This window comes from Acanthopagrus latus, chromosome 15 (genome assembly GCF_904848185.1).
Source record: "Acanthopagrus latus isolate v.2019 chromosome 15, fAcaLat1.1, whole genome shotgun sequence".
Lineage (NCBI taxonomy): Eukaryota > Metazoa > Chordata > Actinopteri > Spariformes > Sparidae > Acanthopagrus > Acanthopagrus latus.
The window spans coordinates 9,213,864-9,237,267 of record NC_051053.1 but is presented as its reverse complement, the minus strand read 5'-3'; the positions used below and the strand labels follow the sequence as shown (position 1 = coordinate 9,237,267).

The 23,404-nt window shown below is 41.0% G+C and overlaps 2 protein-coding genes across 9 annotated transcripts in view; one reads left to right on the top strand and one right to left on the bottom strand.

The window, feature by feature from the left end:
* Window positions 1–1,456: 1,456 nt before the first annotated feature.
* On the bottom strand, window positions 1,457–18,357 carry fam135a (family with sequence similarity 135 member A). 7 transcript variants are annotated; one of them, XM_037123534.1, is made up of 21 exons: window positions 18,101–18,357; window positions 16,012–16,141; window positions 13,968–14,053; window positions 13,130–13,269; window positions 12,285–12,355; window positions 12,000–12,173; window positions 11,561–11,687; window positions 10,443–10,596; window positions 9,814–9,891; window positions 8,918–8,967; window positions 7,215–7,373; window positions 6,992–7,065; window positions 6,669–6,823; window positions 4,596–6,546; window positions 4,320–4,480; window positions 4,136–4,227; window positions 3,946–4,043; window positions 3,490–3,641; window positions 3,240–3,350; window positions 3,025–3,138; window positions 1,457–2,627 (listed from the first exon to the last, which is right to left on the bottom strand). In XM_037123534.1, the coding sequence occupies exons 2-21, from the start codon at window positions 16,086–16,088 to the stop codon at window positions 2,422–2,424; spliced, it is 4,230 nt and encodes a 1,409-aa protein (XP_036979429.1). In that variant the 5' UTR covers window positions 16,089–16,141; window positions 18,101–18,357; the 3' UTR covers window positions 1,457–2,421. The 7 variants fall into 7 exon arrangements, with proteins under 7 accessions (XP_036979429.1, XP_036979430.1, XP_036979431.1 ...); XM_037123535.1 differs by having other exon boundaries at window positions 7,215–7,370; XM_037123536.1 differs by having other exon boundaries at window positions 13,974–14,053.
* LOC119033439 (collagen alpha-1(IX) chain-like) overlaps window positions 16,177–23,404 on the top strand; it is a 23,279-nt gene continuing 16,051 nt past the window's right edge. Inside the window, exons 1-7 of one of the 2 annotated variants that reach the window (XM_037123543.1) lie at window positions 16,177–17,554; window positions 19,253–19,574; window positions 19,682–19,755; window positions 20,800–20,886; window positions 21,253–21,385; window positions 21,658–22,054; window positions 23,313–23,396. In XM_037123543.1, coding sequence (XP_036979438.1) covers window positions 19,558–19,574; window positions 19,682–19,755; window positions 20,800–20,886; window positions 21,253–21,385; window positions 21,658–22,054; window positions 23,313–23,396 — 792 coding nt within the window. In that variant the 5' untranslated portion in view covers window positions 16,177–17,554; window positions 19,253–19,557. Of the gene's footprint in view, window positions 17,555–18,590; window positions 19,575–19,681; window positions 19,756–20,799; window positions 20,887–21,252; window positions 21,386–21,657; window positions 22,055–23,312; window positions 23,397–23,404 lie in introns of those variants that run through there. The other variant, XM_037123541.1, reaches the window with a different exon arrangement.

Sequence of the window (23,404 nt, the reverse complement as noted above, 5' to 3'; positions counted from 1 at the left end):
ACAGGTCCAAAACAGGGATCGTGCAGACCGTTTGGGCCCCTTGCTGTTAGGTGACGGGAACCGTCAGGGCTTTCTGGAAATCAATTAGCCCAACAAATGTAGCTGTTGTATGGATGAACCAGAATTTTAAACACGTGTTTTACTTTTCTATTTACTTGTAAATTATTTATTGTGTAAAAATCAATGAGGGTATCAAAATTGAGTGCAAAACTGTCACCAAAATGTCCCATAATTTTACTCTGGCTCACATTTTCGCTAAAAACTGTAAAGCTATAGAAATAAAAAATAAAGCTATAAAAAGATCTTGTCAAAGATGAATATGCTTGGGGTTGTAAAGGTATAAAGAAAGAGGGAAGAATTAAAGGTACCTTTTATTTCTTCCCTTTCTGTCTTTTCTTTTTTTTTACCTTTACAGCCCCAAACATATTCAATATGCAGTCATTATTATGTCTTGTTTTTTCTGTTTCATTCTATGTAGTACATATCTGATGTGTTTGTGTATTTGCTTGCTTTTAAATAAAGTTCATTAAAGACAATTTAGCCTAGTGTTAAATTAGTATGTTTTTGCATTGTAACCAGTATGCTAAATCAGTTTCAAATTTAATCTGTTTCAAGATGCTTTTCATCCAGTGGGAACCTAATGAAACCAACTGTCTTTTCTCCTTTCATGTTGTGATAAAAACAATAAAATTGCTTCTCTTAAACTTATGACTGTTTATTTTTTTCATTATTGTTTAAATCTAAGCTGTGCTTCTGTGGAGACTAGGGTAAATTATTTTATCTTCCATCATGATGTGAAGATAAATCACATGTCCCTACACACTAACCAAATGTCTGCCATCCTTACCTTACGCCCTCCATCTATCAGTCAATGAAATGGTCCCCCTTTACCAAGAATTACCACATTAGCAGGATACAGTAGTTGGGTTTGGGCTTTCAGACTCTCTTTATAGGATAAGGATAATATATATACAGTGCCTTAGTGGAAATGACAAGTGAAACCCACATAGAACATCCCTCATTCCTTTCTTCCATCCTAGAATGATACCAAGTGCTTTTTTACAAAGTTTGTGTAATACTGTCAGTATTATAATTAAGGTGCATTGATAATTATTCAAATTTACATTTTTTCATAGGCTTTTAAAAGAACACATCTTAGCGTGACGACACTGCCACCTGCAGGGTCATTAGACCCATTGCAAAACAAGAACAAATTAAAGAGAGGAACGCCACAACAAACAGAAAAGAAAGCCAGCACAGCAACAACACAAACTTGTTACAAAAGATGGCTGGACATTTTTTTTCTTTATAAACTGCAGGTGCCTCAATTTCAATCATTAGTCCGTTGAGATTGCATTTGCAGGAAATACAAAATCGCATTAGATCTATTCTGAAACCAGAGGTGACACAACCTTTCAGATCCTGAATAAACCTCAAGAAAGAAAGAAAAGTCATATAACAAACTTCATAATATGCATATTTAATGGTATAGTATGATGATATATAAACAATTTCCAAGAAACATTTTTTAATTCCAACCAATACCTTCCAGTTCAAACACATAAATAATCACCAAATGATACTAACCAAATACTTTTGATAAAACAAGTTCATACTACCAACATGTGCTTGTGCTGAATCATGATCATTGCTTAAAACCCCTGTAATAAAATGTTGTTATGTAGTAGGCAAAGCTTTTCTCTCCCAACACCAGGTTGGGCAAATGTTGTGCAGGATGCTCCAATGTTGAGGAACAGCGTAAAGTATTAAGACCAAAGCCAAGGCTGCAAAGTCTGAGCAACAATCCTATTTCAAATGCAATCTTTGCCCTTAAAAATGATGGAAAAGTGTTGATAAAAAAGTAACTTGTACAAATGACCATTTTCAGTACAAAAGCTTGTAAAATGTAGTTGTGGTGCAAATAAATGCAGTGTCTCTTAAAATTGGTGGAAAAACATTAGCAATGGTGAGGACAGTATGTGCAGACTTGACTTGGGCCAGCTCACCAAAACAGCCGTTTAATTTTCGTAGCAGCTACATTTCCAGTTCAGCATCTAAAATGAAGTGAATAACTTGGAGAAAAATAGTAACTAAATGTAAAAACATAAACACATAAATAACACTGAAAATAGAGCATACAATGGGGGAAATCATTCCCAAACACAAAAACAAAACAAGGTGTTAAAAATGGCAGTAGAAAAATAAAAATGGTGAAGTTCGTATCCACCGTGATTCCAAGATGAACAATGTGAAATTAAAGAAACTGTGATTTCGCTCGTTTGTCTTTGAAAAGTGAGTTTACATGAAGGTATTCAAAACAAGAGATAATCCAGATACCGTAATCAGAATAAGGTTTAGATGCAGTGAGGTATTAGCTCCACATTCCTCTTGTCCAGCCACGTGTTTGTTTCCGTCACCGCTCTACTGAAAGAACTTGAGGCCTGCAACAAGAAAGAACTTCTCCAGGAAGATCTCAGAATCGAGGACGGCAATATGGGCTGCCCGGCCGATGAGGGAGTTAGCTGTGTTGGGCAGGGCATGAATGACATCAAATCGCACTAAATTACAGTCTTTGTTCTGAAGTACTGGCAGCAGCAGATTCTCGATCATCTCAGCGTACACAGGACCTGAAATAGACAAAAGTTAAACAGGCTGAACAGGCCTCTTGGATGTTCTTTAGTCCAGTTAGAACACAATGTATTGAACTGTACAAAGGTCAACAAAATGGATTGTGTTCTAAATTAGCCAGTCCTGTTGTGTCATTTTTTTACATATCAGAGAAAGAAAGGAAAGAAAGACCCGAAGAGAGGAATACATAGAGAAGTCATAGAATCCAAATGCCTCACCCTTAAAAAAAATAGTTATGCTCCAAACACTTACAAACTGCACTGCAAATAAGAAACTGCATTCGATCTGCCACTTGGTTCATTGTCTCCAATTTTACAAGATTGACATTTACCAACACATCTTGTCCTGATAAATTGTTACAGCAGTGTGCCCACATAGACTCCCGCTCCAACTCACCTGTTTGTTTGTCCTTTAATGCAGTTTTGCACATTTCTATCCGAGCAGAATGATAGGGGACATAGCGATCCTGCAGTGACCCGACAAGAACCACATTCTTGAAAAATTGCAGACCTTCAAAAGCAGATCAATCGAGAAATTATGTCAACATTCTCATATTCCACACACACAGCCCAGAATGTCTTCAGCGAAGAAGAAAAAACAGCAAAGCTAACCCGATTTCTTGCTGAGCTTGTAGAGGAAAGTTTGGCGAGGATCAGAGTGATCGCGGCACGTCAGCTGCAGGAGTGAGCCTGACTTTTTCCACTTCTGCATGAACCAAAGGCCTGGAAACAAAGAGTGAAAAGTTATCCAGCAGGCTTCACCACACTGACAGAGACAGAGACAGAGACAAGCAATTAACGGACTGAAGGTAACTTATAATTGTATAATCTTACACCATCAGCCAAATGTTTTGCATTTTACCTGTGTTGACCAGAGCAGAGCTGTTGTACAATGTGCCCAGGTGAGGTCCAGAGAGGGAAAGGAAAGTGTGCAACCTGCTCAGGTAACATTTAAACCGAGGCCGAGTTAGCACTGAGCGGACTATGAGGTTCCCCAAGGAATGACCTACAAAGCTGCAGAAAAAGAAAACTTAGAGATCATAAAGACACCAAACATTTACACGCACTTCGGCCACACGCTGACTGAGTGAAATAGAATTTGAATCACAGTATTTTTTGCCTCAGCCATCTGAGGAATAAAGTGGGGTTAGAAACTGGAACTGGTTGCTATGGTAACAACAGATTTTCATTATTTTTTTCAAAACTTTTTACATAAATATCTGCATGTCTTTGAAGTCATTTCATATACCATGCTGCTACTTGACTATATCTTTTTTTAAAATACTCTATTACATTTGCGTAGTAGACAAGATTTTACCTTATCTTTGAGACTGTGAGGTTGTATATCTGAATGTACTGCACTATTTCATCCAGTAATCGATCTGTCATCTGCTCAAAGTCAGCAAAAGTGTCATTCTGTCGACGGAAAGAGTACAAATTTAGTGTTTAGAGCAGTTCAATAAAGCTGTTATCAAATGAGAATAATGTCTGTGGACTTATCCACTCACTTGATTCCTCTCAGACATTAGGAAGTCTATACGAGCACCAGGCAGTCCAAGCTCCAGGTAAGTCTTCACAAGCCTCAGGTCTGCACTGTTACCTGCAGCAATAAAGGGAACACATCAATATGTTCTTCGATTAATAGAAAGACTCTGAGGGAAGTAATTTACACTGTAAGATAAGGTTTCCTACCATCCAGGCCATGGACGCAGACTATGAGATGGATGCCTTCTTCACAGCTTTCATCTTCCTCTAAACTGAAGTAGGGCACAGTGGATGCCAGCTCAGGTACCTCACTATACAAGAAGCCAGGCAGCTTTAGCTGTTTCATTTCATCCTTTGCCTTGATGAACCTGTATAATTATTAAAAAAAAAAATCTTGATGAATATTAATTTATGATGTGTGAGAATTATCTGCATAAAGTATAACATATAGTGGGATGTAAGAAAAACTGCAAGATGACTCACGCTTTCATCTGTGGTGTGGGTGCACATTCATACCAGCGCAGGTTAAAGGAGAAGGAGGTGGAGGGACAGGGAGGTCTTCCCGAGCTATGTCCAGCACTGCTGGATGCTAGGTTGGAACAGATGGGAGCTTTTGATAAATCCTTTGTTTCGTGGAGGTAGCCGATGCTAAGCTGTTCAAACAGAAGACTTGTCTCTTGAGCTGCTGCATCCCCAACTCCGCTTTGCTCCTCGTCAGCGACACCGTTCACAAAAGCATAGCCATCCCCTTCCTCGTAGTATCCGTTCTCGATCATCTCGTGCTCTGTCTCATCCTCGTCCTCCTCGACCTGTGGTCCACTCTGGATTCCCAGCGTGATAGCTGATGTTTCTACAGGGCTGATCTCGGACACATCTGTGCTCGAGCATGAGCCAAAGTAGTTCTCTACCATCCCACGTTTTACCAGATCTGTGCTACTAGTGGCAGAGTTACTGGAGGGGCAGGCAGTATGAGGCTCACTGCGGGACTCTTTAACCACGCCAGAACCACCTGCTCCCTCTAGTCCCAGTTCGGAAATACCGACTACTTTGGGGTCTGCTTCCAAGTCAAAGGCAGGTTTTATAAGCCGAGAATCACCTGCAGTACGGTCAGATGTGCAGGCCACGTCTATGGAAGGCCTGCCAGTGACATCCCCAGAGAAGACTACACTCTGTTCTTGCACCAAGACACTAGACTTCCTGCCTCGGACTTCTGCTCCACTGGAACCCCTGGAGGAACCTTCGCCTTCATCGTCTGAAGGCAGGGAGTTGATGGAAGTAAGAGAGGACTGGACTCCGCTGACAACACTGGTATTCTCTGGGTAGAGAATATCTCCTGTGCCACTGGGCTTTTGCACAGAGCATTGCTGAACAGGCCGTGGTGCAGTGCTCAGGAGGGGCCGCTCAGGCTGCGGGGCAGCAACACCTGAGTCAGCGACACCTGGCCCTGCATAAGTCTGCAGTCCTGGAACAAGCTGAGTGGCAAACGAGCTGGGCTCGCTCTCGATGCCCGAGTCAGAGAGGCGAGACGAGGCACTGGGAGCTCCACCATCTGGCAGCCTGATACAATCGTTCTTTACTTGAACTGAGACCAGACAAGGCTGGACACGCTGTGTTGGCTCTTTACCTGGCCTTTCAAACACAGAGTCCACCACAGACTGTTTTGAGTCACTGAGGTCTGTCTGGGTGATCTCAGGAATATTACTGCTTAGAGGTCCATCAGTCCGACATGGCAGAAGAACCGTAACTTTTTCCCCTTGGTATGGGTCCTTGTTACTTGGTTTCACCTCAATTTGTTTCAACCCAGCAGACCACTGTTGCAGCTTTTGTCCACCATGGTCAGCTTGTTCATTTTTGTGAAGTGGTTGGTTGCATGTAGCAATAGCCCCAGTACCTGCCTGAGGATTACTCTGTGCGTCCGAGTTTGTGGAAAGTTTGAAAAAACCTTTTTGACAAGCAGCAGTAGTTATATTGTCATCTGCGACAGAATCAACAGCACTAGAATGTGCTGATGTGGCACCAGAGTCCAAAACAGAATTGGCACTAGTCCTTAAATAACTACTTGAGCTCCCCTTCAAGGTATCTCGTTCCTCCTCTTGGTTTAGGGGAGCTTCAGCTTCCTTGTTCTTGGTACTTGTGTCACTATAAGGAGCTTTGAGGTTCTTATAGCCTACCAGAACTACAGAGTCCTTGGAGCCTTGTCTGGTCAACTTCTTGGAGTTCTCAGTCTTTGAATTTTTCTTCAGTTTGACTGATTTGCCTTTGGATTTAGGTGGTGGATCAAAGCTGTCTGGCCATGTGTTTTCAAAAGGGGTAAACCTAGAGTCAGGTATGGGGCTGGCTGCTGCGCTGCAGTCCTTGGAGTTAGGCTTGTCTGTTTTGCTGGACACTGAGCCAGTCCTTGTATTCTGCATGCCCAGCCAAGGTCCATCACGATCTTTGGAATCAAACCAGGGAACACATAGAGAAAGTCAGAAAAAAAAAGTACAAGGATTATAAAATAAGCCAATATGCTCACTTAATGTATGTCTTTTTGAGCAATGATACTGTATTACTGACCTTCAGTGATGGAATCCAAATATCTATCCTCAAAGATGATCGGCAGGGAGCTTACATCACCATCCAGGTCTGCACATTCCACTGGAAGTGGAGGCAAAGACAGGAAGTAGCTGGAGCTTTTGATGGCATTAGTCATCTGCTGGTGACTGTGAGCACTGATGGAGGGGGAGGGATGAAAGGAGATGGAGATGGATGGAAAAAAAAAAAGAATCAGGGTTTTCCGCACCTGGGCTATAGCATTTCAAACATGTTTGTACTGGCAAAGGCTTGATAACAGCAACATGATATTTCACAATCACGACCAACATGTCACTGCAACTTACTGGAGTTCCTGATAGGCCAGAGCAGATTGTCTTGGATGTTCGAGACAAAAGAAAGCCTCAGCAAACCGCCTAACCTTTAATAACAACACAGCATATGCAGTCAGGATTTAGTCTATAGGACTGTTTGGAGTTGTGAGTATACTTTTGGACTTGTTATCATAACAAAGAAGGATCATTTTTCAGGTATTTAAATTTGTAGACAGTTAAAGAAGTTGGGACTCACTCTTAGTGTATGGTGCTCCATAGCTAGTAGGGCAGCTACGTGCTCCTGCAGGGAGACTATCTCTAGGAACTGTCCCCAGAGTGCCATGAGCAGAGAGCAGAGTTGAGCCAGGTTCATATTTACCAGTTCTGCCAGTTCATCAGGGGATTCAGCTTTCTGCTAAAAGAATAGAGACACCGATCAACCACCAGAGGACTCAAGTGAGCATCATTTCTATAAAGACTAATGGCATGCAGCTCTGCAATATGTTTTTGCTTTACGATAAGTAAAATACCGTAAATAGATCTAACTTATTTTGAAGGTCAACTCTAGAGTTTAGTTGTCATGCATAGGCCTTCCATGCACAACAAGATATCAGTACCACTTTGCTCTGAAATGGATAGTTTACAATGCTTTGTGCCATGCCATGGCAGCTTTTCACTGTTTTGAGCAAAGCGGTGTACACACAAGCTTGCACCTGAAATTCAACCAGGTTGTACACTGGGTGCAGCAGTGCTGTGACTGGGCTGAATCCAGCAAAAAAAAAAATCCCAAACTCCAAAGAGACCTTCATTATCCTTCATTTCCTCCAGGTATTTTTTTGTAAATTGTTCAGCAATGATAGAGGACCATAATAAATTAAGCCACTTCTCTGCACTGCTGTTAAAAAAAAACTGACAATCGTAAAAACTTGTAATCATATAAAGCTGTATGATTTCTATATGAAGTCTCAAAATGAAGTAGATCTATTTCCGTTCTTGTGTCAGTCTAACCCCATGTCATTGAATATATAATACGAAATACTATAATTGGAAAGCGCAATACGCTGAAACATACAAGAGGCACTTGACCTGCTGCATAATGTTGTACCATCATCCGCATCAATTTCTATCATTCCAGTGTTCTGCACACTCTCTATCACTCCTGATCTAAAGAGGGCCAACTTATCAGGACTCGAGCACCCAACCACTAAAGACTGGTTATCTCACCTACACAAATATGTAAATGCTTTCAGAGACTAGTTTTCAATGCCATTCTACCAACTGTTAGGCAGTACCTGAATGATATCAGCTAGTGGCATCTCTTCTCTATAATTTGCTGACACACCTTGAGTCACCTGGCAACTATATAGGATTCTCACAACCAACTCTGGCAAAGTTTTCTGTGCAATGTTGCATCACTTGGAAATCAGAATACTTCCAACTTTAATATTCACTAATACTACATCCTTTGATGCATAAAACAACAACTAATCATAGTGAACTCTGAACACACTCCGCCTGGTTATCCTTTGCTCCTCTTACAGGCAGCAACACTGCATCAGTTTGCATGTATGGTAACATTTGCCGCTGCCTTTAGTTCACTATTACCTACCTGAAACAAACTACTCAGAATCAAACAAATAGTACCAAGGATTAATGTTATGCCCACACACATCCTTGCTTACCTTATGTCTACTTCAATCATTAATAGACCTCAGAATGGTTGTACACTTCCAATAAATACGGACTGGACGCTTATGCCCTCTAGTGCCATTCTAATAAAATATTTTTCAGCAACTAACCCTCGTTGGCCTTCTGCCATATTTCAAATAACCCCTTGTGCTCCATAAACTAACTGCCAACTTGATAATGTGGCAGGCTTGTTGCTTCCTCTAAATGTTTTGCATCATTGTCACCTGGAGAAAAATTATGGAAGACAGACTATTGCAGCATTCGACTTACCTTGACTTGTTCACATAAATCAGCTAGACGAGCCTCTAAGTCAAGTTGCTCTGAGGAGGCAGAGGAAAGGTATTACTAAGATTCACTTTTATAATTCATCTATTTAATTATACAGACAGTTTTTAGAAGGACCTGCAAAACAGGCTGAATTAATAAGTGGTGTCAGAAAGTACTTATATATGTACAGTGCATTCAAAAAGTATTCAGAACACTTTTTCACATTGTGTTATGTTACAGCCTTACGCTGAAATCGTTTTAATTATTTTTTTCACCTCATCAATGTACACTCAATAAACCATGATGACAAAGCGGACACAGAATTTTAGATTTTTGCCATGGCGGATTTCATTTTTAGGTCTCTCCTGAGATATTCTATTGAGTTCAAGTCAGGGCTCTGGCTGGGCCACTCAAGGACACTCACATGACTGTCCTTAAGCCACTACTGCATTTTCTTGTCTGGGTGCTTAGGGTCCTGTCCTGTTGGAAGGTGAACCTTCAGCAGTCTGAGCTCCTGAGCACTCTGGAAAAAAATTCTAAAATTCTGTTTGATGAGGGGAAAAAAATATTGAAATGATTTTAGCCCGTCTGCAACATAACAAAATGTGAAAACCATCAAGGGGTCTGAATACTTTCTGAATGCATTGTACATTAGACACTACCAGAGATAGCCAACAATTTTACAGAACCACTGTGTTACAAGACTCTCTGGCCAAGGCCGAGTCATAAAGATGGAGAGAAAGACTGAGTGGTGAAAAGATAACAGCAGCAATTATATTGTCTCTGGAAAGTGGAACACAGAGAGGACATGATGTTTTCTACAAGAAGGAAACTGAAGTGAAGAGAAAAAGGGAGAGAAAGGCAGGCTGATTTGAGGTACTGTAAGGGTCGGGACATACCTATGTAGACGTGCCTTTGACTTCGGGGATAGGGTCTTCTGAGTACTCTCTCATATAGGACTTGCATGCTGGGCTTGGCTAGTAAGATTGCACATATAGGGATATTTAACCTTTTTGTTATTTGGTCCTCTTGGATGGGTTAATATTTGTCCACTTATGTGGAGTAGGTTTGGTGAGCCATAGTTAGAATGATGAGTTGTGTTTGGGAGCTGTTACAACTTGGATTTTGTCCACTGGTGAACAGAATTATCTACTGAATACAAGTATGATTTTGTATGTAACATAAACTAAGATTAGTTAATTACAGTTAGAGCCCTAAATCAACTTAGTGGGTCACTGGTTGTGTAGTCTATTTAAAGGGTAGAATGTGCTTATGTGGAGGTATCAGGTGAAATGAAATGAGAATACAACAAACTTGCAATATGCAACAAACGCCAATGCTGAAAAGACAAAACAATGAAAATCCATCCAAAGCAAAAAAATGAATCAGAAAGTATAATATAATTTTGAAAATGTCTGAATTTGTCTCAGTGCTTATTACTTCAATAAGTCAGGGCATTAAGATTGGTTTACAACCTGCTGAAACCCCACTCTCATATGAACTGATGTGTAGACACAGTGCAGCATACCTAGTTCCATACGATGAGAGGAGGGCAGGTCCTTAGTAATCGAGGTGAAGTACCCAAAAAGGCCCTGGTAGGCTAGTAGGAGGCTGGAGCAAAGGCTATGGTGCAGACTAAAGGCATGCTGCAGACAGTGGTCTGACACCAGGAACGTCCTGCCCTGAAGATCATGAGGGACACAGCGAAGAGGCATTAGATGAAGTCTGTAAACATTGAACACTGAAGGTAGTTAAGATATTGTTTGTACCCAAATATAAAAAAAAAATTGCCAGCTTAAGTTAATATTTCTTTAATAACATGTTCTGCATCAAATACACACAAATGGGTCACAAACAGAATCTGGTGGAAAACTATTTTTTGTTGTTTATTGACAGAAAATGCAGAGCATGCCAAAACCTGTTCGTCACTGCACCCTGTGTGCCTCATTACTTGCTATTAAAGTAACCACAACAGCCATATCCATTTTGTGTGCAATGTCCACGTGGCAATGTTTTATAGCACATATCCCTGCAGTGAAATGAATAGTGGTCAATGTGTTGTTATTTCCAAACTGTGCATTAGTAATGCATCCAAGGAGTGATGAGGGGCACTGCCTCTGTTCTGCCTGGATGACTGTGGTACATTCACAGCTTTTGCTGACCACCTTTCTCTGACAGGAGAGGCCAATTACTCCTGGCCAAATGTGACAGTGTTCTGAAAGTTTCCTCTTCATCAGCCCTATCTGCCAATAGCCTGATGCAATTCCCCTAACTTAGGAAATGAAGTAAACATTTATAAATTAATGCTTTGAGTCTGTATAATAATCAATAATCATGTAGAAGTGGCAGGCAGCCTTACTTCATAAATACATGCCAAGCTCTTTTTTTAATCCTTGAAGCTTGATTTTTCCCTCATAAAGGCAAAACAACCAGGTCCACAGCACATATTTAGTCATTATCAGGTTAATGACAGTCATTCACTTTTTACGTGTATATTTTAGCCTACTATAATACAGCAAAACTTGTAACTAAATACGATGGTCAAATATTTCACACTTTTTCAAAAACTCAAAGGTTTTGTAGCATCTACAAATAAAAAAGGGATTTTAAAAGACATTATCCTTGCTATGAAGAGGGTTAACTTACATCAGGTGATACTTGCTTGACGTAACTGTTGCCGAACACCACATTCTCCAGAGGTGGGATGACTGAATCTTTGCTCTGTGCTGGAGCATTGCGGTTCAGCCATGTGGTTTTCACCGGTCGAGGCAAACTAGACAAACAGAAGGAGTCAAATAAAACTCAGCTAATCAGCACAAGAATTACACTGGCCACTTCTAATAAGGTGTTCTCCCCTGCGCATTTACAGCTGCTGACTTGTAGTTTGACATCCACGTACAGCGATGATGTTTACTCAAACAGTGATGATGTTCAATATGTTGTGCGGAGTATCTAAAAAGGCTTGTGTTGGAATTTACTGCCAACAACCATATCACATGATGGAATGTGTAACTATATTCAGTGCAGGAAATCGTGATCTTCTGAGAGTGTCCACATGTTTCCCTGGGTCATGTAGCAGACTGACCTGATCAGGGGCTGATGTAGTGCCACTAGTGAGGCATGGATAGCTACAGAGATGACAGACAGGTGGAAGTAGTCAAACATGACATTGACGTGTTGGTGGATGCCTTGCTGAAGGCTAAAGTGCAAACGTAGTGTGCGCCCACTGATATTCTGTAGAGAGCTTGGATCATCTGGCCTGTGGAAATTAAATAAGATACAGAGGACCCCATTAGTGCCTTGTTTGCATTAGAGATGCAAACATCCAATTCTGGAACACTACATTGGTAAAAAATGACGCAACACCTACGTGTAATCGCCATCTGTGAAGTATAAATCCAAGAAGAGCTGGAAATCCATGTCATTAAGGGACTCTTCCACCTGATAAAAAACAAGAAGAACTGTCAAATTTTTAGCATGTGTGTAAAAGAAAGTGATGTTCTGAGTCAATCTGCACAAGCTGTATTACACCAATCAAGGTATTTTTTTGTTTGATGCATCAGCTCTAATAAACCTAATGGCATTTTGAAACCTTTGACTGTTTTAATCTGTAGCCCAAAGGATGCACCAGCTGTCAAAAACACTCCAACAGAACAGCTGAACCTCCGCACTCATAACACAAGGCTTCTCAAGCGAGTGAACTATGGAATGGCAAATACAGTAGAAGTCATTATGGAAGAGGATAATCATCATGACAGCTGTGCTGATTTGAGTTCATAAAAAATGCCTTTGTCTCCATTTCAGCTTCATTTTTCAGGTGCACTGTGCCTCTAATGTGCTTAGTTGAAAAATCTGAACTTCCAAATTGTTTTCATGTGGTTGCTCAAGAAAGACTGTCCCAGTATTTCTGCCAGATAGAAGCCAAACTGCTTTCTGAATTGATTTTACACAAAACACCACAGGAGAGAGGAAAGAGAACATCACTGCACATAAACTGTGATCCAGGCTATAATCACCTATCAAACAAACTTTCCCAATTGGATTTGCTTTAAATGTAAATCCACTTTTGGCCCTGTGGACAGAAAGTAGAGGCATCACATAGCAAACCATAAGATTGGGACTAGCATATACACAACAAATAAATAATCTGGATTAGAACCAAGGGCAAAACAGCAAATAGCAAGCAAAAGAATCAACTCTGTTTGTTAGATTTACCTTCTTCTCATCTAGCAGCATCATCACTTTGAAGAGGAGGACATCATTGACCACAACCTCTTCATTCTTGTACAGGATTTGGAAGGTTTTGCTGCAGATGACATCATCTTGGACTGAAGCAGGAAATGCCAGATCGGAGCCTAGAATAAAAACAAACAAACTGTGATTCACTATGTTAAAAACAAAATAACACATGATCTTGTACTTGACCAGGCAGGGGGGCCATTGATGCATCAGGTGCTGCTATAGATGGCTCACAGTTCAAAGATGGATTTTTCAGATGTAAACATAAATTACGATTATAAATAAGCCCACAGGTAATGATTTTCTTGTAACCTGTGCTAGGGATTATCTGACAAAGTGCTGTACATCTAATTGGGTCTGCAATGAAAATGAAAGTGTAGCCATTTCCCATCTATTCCAAGGTTCATTAGACATTAAAATGGAAATTATTAATTAAGGCATTGGAAAACACACTCTCTTGATGACCCTGTTTATAATTGAAACAAAAAACAGTGCTTTGTGTGAAAGGAGCAATACAAGTCTCTAAATGAGGGCGTGAGAAACAGGCGCAAAGCCACAGAGAAACGCTTTGAAATACTGAGAACAAGGAGTGGCATGTGAGTGGCCTGCCAACACAACATTAAGTCAACCAAATCCATTTCCAATGGAACAGAGGAAATATCTGAGTGCTTCATGAAATTCAAGAAAAAAATGGCTACCTGAGGTATTATTATGATTTAATTTTTATCGCCTGCATTTACAGGGAAGCAACTGGCATTGTGTTGATTTATGCATACTGCAGGTTACTGAGATATCGCTTTACAAACATGAGTACCTTTACCTCCTGGGTGAAGTAGACTGGTCTCAACTTTGTGTGGGACCCGGGGTGGCACCTTCAGATTGGCACGAATCTGGTAGAACCTGAAAATGCAGCCAAAGTTTTAAGTGACTACTACCTTAGCCTGCATTACCATTAGAGGCACACACCACAAAAGGTTAGCTACAAGTGCCTCTGCTTGTAAAATGACACTACACCTTTCATTAATGAATAATGAGCACTTTCTTTTGTAGTCACTCGTGTGGTTAACTTGAACTCTTAAAGCACTGATGAGCTGGTTGCTGGGAGTTTTATCTCAGCAAAGTGAAGTATCATTATACTGCTGCTATAAAATAGAATTTCCAGATGCTGAAGACATAAAAAAAACAGCTGTGAGTCATTTTACCTCCTTGGTTTGTTCCATGAAACATTGCAAACAAATTGTTTTTTGTTCCACACCATGTTTGGTAAAAAGGGGGCGGGGGGGCAGTTGCACATATTGATAGGGAGCATTATACCTAACTGACAGTATGACAAGGAAGCACAGGACACCATACAACACAGAACCACAGCCAGGAGAGTATCAAGGAGCAGCAAGTCTGAGCAGCTGTATTACATGTGTTTTGGAAGAGCATAGAGTCACTAAGAGAAAGCTATATGGTTTATTTTGTGTAATATGTTATGCAACACTGGAATGTGAGATCAGTGCCATCAAACAACAATAGTGTGACATGATTATTTCAAGCTCTGTCTGTATTGTATTACTCAGTGTTTGCTCTACAATAAATATTTAAACAACAAACCTTATTTGTTGTACTTTAGTCGTTTAATTTTCTTATAACAATAGCAATGACAGCATTAGTTGTCTGATTATTCATATTTTGTTCCAATAAATATCATGTACAGTTTACTATATTAGGCTTCCTAAGAGTTTACTTTTTATTTTTACATTTTTATCAAGCCCATATAGTTTTTACTATCCTTGCAACACTATGGCGATCAAGATAAGAGATACAGAAAGAGAAAGCTCCTCCATACCTGTGTCTGTGCGGTACACTTAATTCCAGTTCTGACATTTTTTCTTAAAGGGGAATTCTTGCATTTTCAAGCCTGAAATCTACAATAACTAATTGTTTTGTAAATATCTAACAGAAACAAATGTTTTTGGAAATCCAGCAGGTGCTGAAGGCTGTAATGATCAACTCTGTTTGGACTAAAAATAAACCCTTTATTTAGTGCTGTTAGATGTGATAATATCAGGAGAGGATCAAGGGGGAGGTCGGACATCAGAGAGACAGCAAGGGAAACCAGTGCATTTTCACATCTAACTGGGTTTATTTTGACCGAGAAAGAGAGGATGATTGTTAGAAAAGTGGAAAGACAAATTAAGATGATTTTGCTTTGTTAACTCTAAATGTGTTTCAAAATACAAAAATGACCATCTGGTGGATTTGGAAAGGGCGACATAGTAGCTGTTTCCGCTTAAACAAGAAGGATCTTGTTTCACAAAAATGTCTACCATTTCAGGTATTCTTTCCATTATGTTGGCACACGTTTAGAACTACAATGACATGCAAAAATATGCAGTTTCAGTGGCCACTTTTTAAACATTTGCAAGTTACTGTTAACATTAACCGCGGATCTTTACCTCTGATGTCGATCGGTCATATAAGAGAACCAATCCTCATTGACACATAGAAACAGAGTAAAGTGAAAACTCAAACATTGTTAAAGTATACTCTACAAGGTCTGAATAAAGGGCATTTTTTAAACCCCCTGAAGGTCTAAACAAGGTTGCCAACTGTCCCAGATTGGTCGGGACACTCACAGTATAAGTGCTGATCTCATTCTACAACAACCTGCAAAACAAAGCTTGCTCAAGTCCCTTAAAAGTAAAGCATCAATGCTGACCTACTTTAATCAAGGTAAACTTGTGTCTTACGTATGCTAGGGAAAGACATCTATCTAATTTTAATTCAAAACATGACTGAACTTCCACCTGCTGGAAACCCATTCCAAAAAAAAAGGAAAAGAATATTAAGTGTCTGAAGACAACACTTACCCTCTTTGGAACAGGTCCACATTGTAGAACTTGTGGAGCTCCACAGAGAACTCCACTGTGGCCTGGACTTCAGTCATCTTGGTCTCTACAGGCAAAGATGCCTTACATCATGTGGGATACACCTGTTGGCCTACAGGTAAAGTTAATCAAATGAGTCATCACAGCTCCAGGACTTCACAAAGGGATAAATCAAATAGGTTTTTGTAAAACTTATTTTAAATACTGGTTGAAACCAGACAAGAATGTGGGCTAAAAATGATCTCCCAAGTCACTCCAAGCCAAGACCAATCCCTATTATCTTCAAAAACCCAAAGCCAACACTTGGAATAAAACACCAGCAGCAGTCATACAGTCAAGGGAACAAGTATAAGAATACGACAACTTGTGTGATGGTCAAATATTTAGGGGAATATTAGTAGGACGTGATGAGATCTACATTTGGCATGGAAGACATCCTCTCCTCTAGGAATAATTGGTTAACAGCCCAGACAATTATAGCAGTAGTATAACAGGACGAGATAAAATACTATGTATAACATTGCAAAAATAAATCTGAAATGCAATATCACCGATAACTTGTGTTAGAAATAAACACAGACATGGTTGTCTTTCAATGCTGACATTATTAGCTCAAGACTTCTAAGTAAGTAAAGGCCATGTAGTCAATTTTGGCTGTAGTAGGGGCAAAATAAAACTGGCATAAACAATCACACAGACGCTCCCTAAATTAGTCATGTATGAAATGAATAAATCATCTGCGGGGAGACAACATGTCTTTGTGTCCAAGCCAGTGAAAACCAATATGAGACATAAACGGCCTCCGTGAATTTGACCTGGTTGACACAGATGGATGCCTGATGCAGAACAAATAGACTCAGGTTGTGTTAATATCAAAATATCCATTCCTGGAAGTAGTGTTTCATAAGGCTTCAAATGATTAAAAACAAAATTACACTGGGCACGACACAGAGGACATACAAGGGCGTGAGTAGTTACATGCATTATTTGGCTGTCCCTGGTGCATTTGTCTATTAACTTAATTCATTATACACCTAGAAACATCCTTGTTTTACGAAGGTGGACAAAAATGATACGTTTGCAGCAGTACACAGTTTCCCAGTTACTAATGTAGAGATGTGCAAATGTTTACACAGTCAAATGTGCTACCAAGTAATCCAAAAGATTACGTTTATATTCAGGCTTTCCATTACAGATTTGTGATCCTAAAAGGGTTTGATGTTGAGTTCAAGGTCTGTCGGAGTACCTGGTTTCAGGTTTAGTCTTAAACCAACACCATTGTCTGGAGAGGTCACACTACACTTATGCAACAGCAATTAGTCTAGAAAATGTAAAAGGAGAAGTGAGCCACAGACTGTTCTCAGTGCTGTAATGTTGCGGTCAGTGCGAGCTGGCTGCAGCAGACGCACATCCTCTGAAACCTCTACTCCTAACTGTACACATCATACAACAGAGTCATTTGGATAAAGTCACAACAAGGCAAATTGCCAAATTTCCCTGTCTAAACTCCGGCAACAGCTGATAGGTAAATGAACTAGCACTTAGGACAATTGTCGATAGTCAACAAACGCAGGTCGGCGAAAGTAAAATAACACCACCCGCAACAGTCGCATTAAAATTATAGCATATATGGCAAAGGCCTTAACAGACATCAGCAGATGGTATCTTCTTTTTTTAAAAAAGAGGAACAATTCAGTCGACCGCGAAAACCCAAAACCGATACAGACCAGTTTAGAAACAGCTGTTTGAGTTTTAACTTAGCGACACGGTTTGATGCTATGACTACAGTAAGTGCGCTGTAAAGGTCCCAGATCTGGTGGGCAGAATCTCGGCAAGGGTATCCTTTAGGGTTACAGGTGGGAAGCAATCAAAAGAACATTTTGCTAAAGGCCAACAAAAGATCGGGAGAGGCATATCATAACATGCCCGAAGACACCAATGAAAAAAGAAAAAGTCTCACTTGATAGTCGTGTAGCTAGCTAATGGTAACCGTTAGCGTAACGTTAGCCACCCACCGAACTGTTGTCCCCGGCTCTAACATTAGCCGCACAGGCGAGCGAGCGCTACTCACCATTGCGTTGGCAAGCTAACATTAGCTAGCTAACCAACGTTAGCTCCGATTCCAGTCCTCTCGCCGTCCTTTCACTGTGAGGCTCTGACAGAAAAGACCGCTGTGCGGACTACTTTAGTTCCTAGTCTGGCAAACGTTACGGGAGAAACGCGCTTAAAATGATACACGTAGTAAACTGGACGTCTATCACTCCAAAGAGTGCTGTTTGCTAGCCGTCGAGCTAACTGTGCTCAATCTGAAGAGCTGACAGCAGGCGCTGCTCCAGCTGCACGCTGACGAACATTTAACTGCGCGTTACTGCACATACCAGAGGCGCAGTTGACGCCACATGCACAATCGCTACCTGTAAATGGAACATAGAGAAGTGGAATACATAAAATTGTTTATTAACATTTGAAACACGTTATTATGATTATGATTACTGTCATGATTACAATTTTTATTGAAAAAGGTGTTATTATTATTATTCATATAACACATAATTACTACTACTATTGATAATAATACTAATCATCACCATCATCATAATTCTCACAATGATAGTTTTGTGTTATTAATAGGGATATACTTATGTAGGTTGAAATGCTTTTCTGTGTTTTGTTCTTCAATCTTCTCTCCTGTTTCTGTGCCTGACTTTTACTGTGAATCGGCGCAACCTGGCAACCCAAGAGGCCTGTGGTGTTGTTTGTTTGTGACAAGTGCAACCAGCCACAGTTGAAGGCAAATCAAGTGATCACTTTGAAACAAGCGAAAAATAGACAGATGTGTGGAGGAAATGTGTGGGAGCGACATTAATGTGCAATCAGCAGTTTCATTTCAAAGTTCTCTGCGCTAACATCTTTGAGTTCATTGTGAAAACATCATGAGAGCTGGGCCTCCCTGCTAATAAACACAAAGCATTCCCACTGAGTCTGAAAAGGATATAAAGTATTTTAATGTTACGTTTCAGGAAGTGCAACCTTTTTTGCCACTTCTTGGTCTGGGAGAGCAAACACAGCTTGAATTGCTTTCTTAGTCAGCGTCTCTTGATTTCAGTTTGGGCTGCACAGGAAACAATGCTGTCTGAATACCGTGCAGTCATAGAGCTCACAGAGAATGTGCTGGGCAAATAAAGCAAGTGACCCCAGGATAACATCTTTTTTTCCCCCCCAGATCATATTTATTTGGCATTAGCAAGGAAATATAACTACAAATGGGAAACAATGGGGTAATTTTGTGCTTGAAGAAACATTAACGTTAAACCCAAGGTGGGTGCAGGAGAACACCACTGGAATGTGAAGTTGACACTGTGGACAGTGTTGACTCACTCCCCCAAATAAATGACAACGGTCAAGCCTATAAGAGACCCCTCACTGTGACCTGAAGCTTTTCACTGCTGCTGAGGAGGCGACTGTCCAGGATCTGTCGAAACACCCTGCTGCAGGTGCACTTTATCCATTTCATTATCAAGCTATGAAATGGACGGGGTCAAAAGGTAAGTCGTGTTTTGATTCTACAGTGACAGCCATAGATACACAAATACATCTCTCGCTCGATACTGTATGTTAAGTTTGTTTTTTTTTCCCTCTGATAACATTCCAGAAATATCCTTCTGTACTCGCTGTGCTGCTGCTATGTGATCCCACAGTATCTCTGCACTGGACTTCATTCTCAGAGTAAGTAGTCCTCTGCACTGTAAGGTGCAATTGGTGAGAACATTTAATAGAGGAAAGAAAGAAAAAAAAAAACACTTGATCATTGACATAACAAAATTGCCAGTGCAGCACACTGCTGCAAGGGTGAGTCACATCCACTTGCATACCAATTATCAACATCTCTCAACCCACCATACTCTAAATCCTATCTCCACTGGTTTAGTTTGTACTTGTGACCTGCTGTTTGTTTCTCTGCTCTTGGCGTGTGTTGTGGTGTGTGTGATATTGCATAATGTGTAATATATATACACGACAAGGCCCGTGAAGCTCTGCTGGCTGTTTCAATATGCAGACGTCTTTTATTCATTCATTTAAGCCAGTTATTGTTGGAGACTCTGACATTGCTTGCTTTTCCATGAAGCGTTCACATCATTTTGCCCAGCCGCTGTACACACTGCTGCTCTTATCTATAATTTATGACATGTATCCTTAGTGGGTCTGTGTAGCAGCACTAACACTGCTGTGTCAAGGAGTCTCAGCGGTGTTGACAGAGTTTAACTGTGCACCAAAAACCCGAAATAAAATGCCCTGATAGTGACAACAGACAGTGCATCTAAATATAGCGTTACAGTGTTAACGCTGGGTCATGCATTTGAACTGTGTCAGATGTTTGGTACAGTAGACGACTTCAGGAAGCGGAGGGCGGACGAGATCTGTTGTGTACGAGCTATTCATTCAGACTTGATAAAGACCTTTCACTTCCTGTCCAGATGTGTCAAAACAGGAAAATCTAGTGCTTGAGTGTTAAAGGGGAAACCACAAACAGTTAGAGATAGCCTAATATTTATTCAAGGCAGTGGTGCAGCTTTCCAAACACTGAGCTTTTTATTCCCTCCCTCCCTTCCCTCACAACACACACACACACACACACACACACACACACACACACACACACACACACACACACACACACACACACACACACACACACACACACACACACACACACACACAAAAAACACACTTCGACTACTAACGGGGCTGCTCTCTGTTTCCATCTTGCAGCTGTGAGATTTTCATCTCAAGTTGGTATTCATCGGGAGCAGCAGTCCGTGTGCCCTCAGATCAGCGTCGGGGAGGATTATTTCCCAGGTGGAGTCACAAACACTAAGCACTCTTTTTGTATTTGCTTGACAGTTACCCTGCCAACACAAGAAAAAAAAACGTATATTATATCTTATCTCTTATGTTCGAATATATATTCCTGTAAAACCTACAAATATGCAGATCCTTTCTCTTGCTGCTGTCTAGTGCTTGGGCTTCCTTGTAAAATACATATTGAATCTCAGTGGGAATATTCCCTGGTAATAATAAAGGTTAAATCAAATAAATAATCAAACTGTCATCTCATAATACTATAGATTGGGAAAAAAAATACAGTCTGTTGTTTGACACATGACTACAAACACCTTGTCTCCAAAGGATCCCAATAACAATACCTCTTCTGTCCTCGTATAGGTTTTTACATCATGTCCCAGTTCCATATTGCTGAGCTGGCGAGGAGGGGCACCGTTAAAAAGGTTACCGGATCATCGCCTCAGCATGTTGCCTATCAGATAGGCCCAGCATTCAACTTCAGAATCAATACAAGGTAGGCTGCAAACGGAGATGTGTGAGTGAACACTGACCCCTTGTGGTTGAGCTCGTATAGCACCATTTAACCCTGTCCATGGTGCTGAATATCAAAGACGGGCCTTATCTGCACCATCACATTCCTTCTGTCACACTGCTTACAAAGATCCAACACATGTGACATTTTATATGATGACACATATTATTTTGAAGATGGCTCTCTCAACTATTATCATGAATCCTCATCATGATATTGATTTTTTTTAAAAAAATCCATCCCTTGTGTTTCAGATCAGCTTATCCCCTGGGACTCCCAGAGGAGTTCACGTTTGTGGCCGTGCTGCGCATGAGTGGCAGCACCATCCATAAAAGCTGGAATATCTGGCAAATGCAGGACGTGAACGGCAACGAGCAGCTGTCCGTCAGACTCAACGGGGAGTCGGAGTCTGTGGAGTTCACCTTCGTGTCGCTGGAGGCCGGGAGGCAGACCGTTGTTTTCGGCCCCTTGGCTTTTCTTTTCAACGAGCAGTGGCACAGAGTCCTGCTGGAGGTCAGCAGGCGCACCGCGACCCTCTCCGTGGACTGCGTCATGGTGGGCTCCCAGAGAATACCGCCCCGACAGAAAGTTACTCTGGACGGCTTCACGCTAATAGGAAAGCTCAAGGACAACCCGGTGATGGCAGTTCCGGTACGTTTATGACGGCACTGAATTCTGCAATAAAACAGGAAGACCTTTGAGTTTCTGAAATTTTTACAAGAGTACTGTGAGTTCAGCCACTTTCAGAGGTCCCTGAACATCCCAGCACCTCATCCTCTAAGGCAGGATGTAATGAATTGTTACAGTTTTTGACAAATATTCTAATAATAATAATTATTTATCATTAAAAAAAATATACAATGTTAAAATGCTTACAGGCTATCACAGCAATAATCAGTGGTGGGAAACAGCTAAGTACATTTACTCAAGTAATGTACCTAAATCAATTTTACACAGAGTGTGTTTACAGGTCTTGGAGAGTACTACTGCATATGTGAAAAAAGTAGATTAAAGCCATTTGTGGCTCCAGAGGAAGCTGTATGAGATTTAACAAATTCCCCCCAGTGATGCCACTTAGTTGCTAAGTTGCATTGTGGGTAATGTAGGTACCAGGTTTTGAAAAGGAAGCAGAATGTGTGGAATGTAAAAGGTGATACCTCTGGTTCTGCAATATTACATCATGAATTTTCCCCAAGGGATCTACCCAGCAGATACAGCCTATATAAAGTGGTTTAAGCGGCTTCAACATCCAAGTGATAAGCACATGAATGCAACGATCTCATTTATTCTGACACGCTCTTCTTTTCCCTGCACAATGATCCCTGTGTTTGCTTACATCAGGGGTCTTTGGCATGGAGAAGTTGGGGCATCCCAGTGTTTTCTCATCCTCCTGTTTGGATTGTCTGAGACACTGGGCGGTAGTTTAAGCTCGCTGTCTCTCCATTCAAGGCTTGAACGACAAATATGTGGAACTTGTCGCAGGTCGCGGTGAAGAACACGAGCCGTGCACAGGCTGAACCGTCCCTGCAGGTGCTGGAGGGATCTCCGATGAGTCGGGCGCAATTGTGCACAATTACGCACCTAAAATGAACTCACATTTACCATCTTTAGCCACATTATAACGCCCGTATAAGCGTTTGAACCCCACTGAATGATACGATAAGGGATCTCAAAATATGAAACTTATTAATAGTACTACACATTTCCTGCTCCCTGCCTCTTATCGGGCGCTGCAGGAAACCCCAGACTCGGGCCTTAATCGTTGATGGAAACAGCCTCTTGTTCTTGTGACACGGGGACGATAACAGGCTGTGGTGCTTTAAAATACAGCTTATTCACCGTGTATCTTTTGTGGTGACGCTGTTCTCATCTGTTACATCGCTTCAATTTGTGTTTTTCCTCTTTCAAGTTTGAACTCCAGTCGATGCTGATTCACTGCGACGTGACGCGAGACCGGACCGAGGCGTGCCACGACCTCCCGGCCAGGACATCGGTGAGAAG

Excerpts from the sequence above, each read along its gene's own strand:
- fam135a (XM_037123534.1), bottom strand. The coding sequence starts at position 16,088 with ATGACTGAAGTCCAGGCCACAGTGGAGTTCTCTGTGGAGCTCCACAAG. Across the intron at positions 13,270-13,967 it reads ACTTCACCCAGGAGGTAAAG|GCTCCGATCTGGCATTTCCT; the intron begins GTACTCATGTTT and ends TTTTTATTCTAG. Across the intron at positions 8,968-9,813 it reads TCAAAGGCACGTCTACATAG|AGCAACTTGACTTAGAGGCT; the intron begins GTATGTCCCGAC and ends CTGCCTCCTCAG.